Genomic DNA, 4,562 nt, shown 5'->3' on the forward strand with positions numbered 1-4,562 from the left:
ATTTCTTTTGTTCATAGTCATTGAGTGAGAAATAAAAATTTGTGCAGAAAAAAGCGGGTCAGTTTAATTTTAGGAATGAAAAATTCAACCCTCGCCGAGAAGAATCTACTTCTCGGTTTCCCATAAAACCACCTAGACCCCAAGGTGACGAAGTGATCAGCGGTGGGGAGAGAACTCTTGGCCAAAAGACATCACATTGTGGATTATTGGTTCAGCAGACTGCTAGAGATGAAGTTGGTAAAAATATGAACGATGCTCCTATGTTTCCAACTACATCTGGCTCATCTAAACCCATTTGCTGCTCGCGACCTCTTCTACCTCCAGCGGGCAACATAAACCAAATGCCTAGAGACCATGATCGCCGCAATGTCCTGCTGGAAACGTCTAGGCAACCCCATGTTGACAAAGGGAAACAGAAAAGAGGACAGTCTGAGTCCATTGCAATTGCATTACCAACAAACACTTTATACATTGGCCCCCGAAATAGATCAAAACAATGAAAAGTTCACAATCACAACAGGGAAAACAGTTGTAAAAATTAGACATTTTAGTTGTTCTTTCAGTACCCATAGTTGTTTGTTGGAAATTTTAAAAAGCCTTATATTAGTCAGTTTGTAGGCTGTAAATAGTTCAGTATAGGAATAGGAATCTCCTCCCTAATTAGTTTGAGCAAATAAATTATATGTAATCAGAAACCACAGTATACAAGCAAGCACAGTTCTGGATACAAGCAACTAGCTATTTTATTTAGAAACACACAAATATAGAAATTGTGTAAAGTTAAATTGTTCTTCCCATTTATAACATAACTCCACATAATCTATTACTATATTGAAATTAAATATTTTATTTATAATAATTTAAATTATTATTAACATACCATTTTTAAAATATAGTTAATCATTATAACCTCTACTTTAAATATAATATCTTACACATTTAGTAAATTTTAGATAATCGTTATTTTATATCATTTTAACCAGCAATTTCATTGGAGATCCTCTTACCCAATTCTAACCAATAATTTTCAAAATGTAACAAAAACAGAGAGATTAATATGATTTTCTAAAATAACAAAGAATTTATAAGGAGTAATTTGGTTCATGGCCAATGAGACCATTTAACAAAACTTCAAAGTTTAAAGTCAAATGATGGTGTTTATATTAACAATCTAGTTGTGTGGAATGAAAATAGCTTTCCCACCACGTACTTAAATAAAATTATTGCTTAAAATTTTACAAAATTGATTTATAACTTATAGTTATTTCCGGTTACAAGTAAAAAGTGAAATTTTTAAGTCCTTACATATTTGAATAATTTTTAAAAAAAATTAGAAATTCTTAAAAAAAGTAAATTAATTATTAAGTCGAACATGAACATGTGAATTATGATATAACTTTTTTTAAATAAAATTATGGAAATAAAATAAGTAGTGTGTTATCTTTTTATCTTATACTTGAGACATAGAAAATTATTTTTATGATGTTTACCAAAATAATTGATGCTAGGACTAATCATATTTATATCAATAGCAATTATTCAGCTACAATGGTTGCATTCAGTACAAAGTTTTAGCTTGGGCTATATGATATAATGCAATGGATTGCTAGCTATATAGGGCTCGTGTGAATGTTTTTGTTGTTACAATATCCACTGCTTGTGGAACTGGTTAGCTCCACATATGCAAGAGGCATTTTCTAAGGGCAATGTAGTATGTTGTTTCATTAGATTTTAAAATCTGTACTTGTTTGAAAACATCAGATACCAATTAAATTAAGTAATCTTTTCCGTTGATTATGTAATTTTGCTTCACATATATAATATATGTACGAATTAATGGGGAAATGAACTTGTTCCTTCCATAACTTTTTAAAAATTTAGGATAGTAGACAATCTATCATCTGATAACATATTATTCATATGTGCTATAGCGGCACATTTCAGTGCTATGAACCAGAAACTGATCAAACCATACCACAAAATCTCAGTTTGTCATGTCTTGTCATTGAGCTTTTGATCTGAAATTAGTTTCAAAGCCTAACTAAAACCCATCCAAACGTTACATCAATAGACATGCATGAAATATTAGGTATATTTGGTGATCTAACTCTTTGTTTGAGCTACTTTAATAACAAAGATATTCCTCAGCCAGCCTATAATTACCTCCCTGCAAAGTCTATCTTCGACCCACTCATAGGTAACTAGTACAATTACAGCCAGTATACCAAGTAAGAAATGGCAAAGATTGTGTACTTGATGGTGGTGTTCTTAGTGGTGGCTCATATGATGGTGAAGCCAGGGGAGTCCCTGAAATGCAGTGACACTACAACAATGGCGTCTCTGTGTAGTCCTTATACAAGAGGTCAACTGCCAGACCCTTCCAGTGAATGTTGCACTGCTGTTAAAGAGATCCGTGAAAGCACCAACACCACAGAAACAAGGAGGCAATTGTGCAATTGTGTCCAGCAAAATGCTAAGAGGATTCCCGGGGCTCTGCTTACAAGGTTTGATGATCTCCCCTTGAAATGTGGACTTCCTGTTATATACTCTGCTCAACCCACATTTGACTGCAATAGGTAAGTTTATTACATTCTGTATGAGTTCCTACTTCTAACGCTAATTATATCACTAAAGACTAAATGTAATTTTATCATGTATCTGTGTTGAACGGGTCTAGTAAATGCTTGTGATTTCATATCATACACGCACATGATTATAATATACTTATGATTTTCTTTTGTTCTTGCAGTGTAAACTGAGTCCACTTCTTAAGCACCGGAAAGCTGTTGGAGCATGGACAAGAAATAAAAATATTATGAGACTAGTTATTATATGCCTGTTTGGAGCATAAATATGCCCGTTTTTATGTCAAATTTAACTTATCAGTGAATAATAAATAATTTATCATATGCATTCCCGAGATTTATAATGATTACTAAATAAAAGCAGTCATTAATCACAGGAAGAGAGATATGCAGCAAAGTCATAAAAAAACAACAGCTCCATGCTTCTGTTCTACAGTTCTTAACTGATATCACAATAGCAACTTGAAATTAATTCATATAATCAGAGTTTGAAAACCACTTATAAATAATACAAAGAACATGATGGGTATAAGAACCACTAAAGGTACTAAAGAAACAAGAACAACAACTACTAATTCATCGGCTAATATATTTTCAAAAAGTCGAAAACTGAGTGATAAAGATTTTGTGAAATTTTCTAAAATGTTAATGGGTAAAAAGATTGGGTTGGTTAAATATATTTCCCAAAATAACTCAATCCCTTTTTATCAAGACCCGCATAATTATATGCCAACATGAGTAAAGCCAAAGCAACGGTAGTACTTATATTTGCAAGATAGAAGCAAGTATGCTTAATGTTAATTCCTAAAATCAAATATTGAATGCAACCCGACAGCTGAATATCGACATAAGCAATCTCGTCCTTCTTTCTAAGAGCAAGTCCAACAGATTACTTATCCAAACTCTTAAATCAAGAGAGAGAATTATTTCTAAAGTGTTTAGAAAAAGGATTAGTAATTAAAAGGTGTTTTAATTATTAATGAGAATAATAAATGGGATAATAATAATAATATTTATGGGAAAATTTCAGCTGAAAATTTTGCCTATAAATACACTATTATAGACCCTAATTTTATTCTAACCCCATCGAACCCGAAAACCCAAAAAGTTTGGAAAACCCAATTCTCTCCACCTCCTTCCTCCTCCTTAACATCGTTTTCTTGGTGGATACCGGTGGAGTGCTTCACACTTGCGGAGCAACTGCTAAGGATCTCTGATCGTTGTCTCCGAATTATTTTTAAAAGTTAGATTCGATCCCTCGAATTTTTATTCATGATCTGTATGCTTTTATTTGGATTTTGTATGTGTAAAAGTGTTTTGCCATGCCCCCGCTGCGTTTAAAATCCAACAGTTGGCAACTCAGTTACAAGATCTTTTGGAGAAAGGAGTTATAAGACCCAGTGTATCCCCGTGGGGCGCACCAGTACTGTTTTTCAAGAAGAAGGATGGGAGTATGCGACTGTGTATTGACTATCGAGAACTGAATAAGCTGACTATTAAGAACAAGTACCCGTTGCCGAGGATCGATGATTTGTTTGACCAATTGAGAGGTGTTGTATGGTTCTCCAAGATAGATTTAAGGTCTGGATATCATCAACTGAAGATCAAGCCAGAAGATATTCTGAAGACCGTATTCAGAACCAGATATGGGCATTATGAGTTTCTAGTGATGACATTTGCATTAACCAATGCACCAGCAGCTTTCATGCATCTGATGAATCGAGTATTCAAGAAATATTTGGATGATCGTGTTTATAGACGATATTTTGATATATTCCAAGATAGAAGAAGAGCATGCAGAGCATTTAAGGATAGTTCTTGAGATACTGCGAAAGGAGAAATTGTATGCAAAGTTTTTCCAAGTGTGAATTTTGATTAAAAGAAGTACGATTTCTTGGGCACGTAATTAGCAATAAAGGAGTGGAAGTGGATCCAGCAAAGATTGAAGCCATAATCAACTGGGAGAGACCAAAGACA

The 4,562-nt window shown here is 33.6% G+C and overlaps 1 protein-coding gene across 1 annotated transcript; it reads left to right on the forward strand.

Annotated features, from left to right (window-relative positions):
- The first annotated feature begins 2,235 nt into the window (after positions 1-2,235).
- On the forward strand, positions 2,236-2,759 carry LOC141673764 (non-specific lipid-transfer protein P3-like). The gene is made up of 2 exons (XM_074480504.1): positions 2,236-2,576; positions 2,750-2,759. The coding sequence occupies exons 1-2, from the start codon at positions 2,236-2,238 to the stop codon at positions 2,757-2,759; spliced, it is 351 nt and encodes a 116-aa protein (XP_074336605.1).
- The last annotated feature ends 1,803 nt before the right edge of the window (positions 2,760-4,562 follow it).

This window comes from Apium graveolens, chromosome 7, assembly GCF_009905375.1.
Source record: "Apium graveolens cultivar Ventura chromosome 7, ASM990537v1, whole genome shotgun sequence".
NCBI lineage: Eukaryota > Viridiplantae > Streptophyta > Magnoliopsida > Apiales > Apiaceae > Apium > Apium graveolens.

Bases quoted from the DNA above. Each gene is read 5' to 3' on its own strand.
- LOC141673764 (XM_074480504.1), top strand. From the start codon at position 2,236: ATGGCAAAGATTGTGTACTTGATGGTGGTGTTCTTAGTGGTGGCTCAT.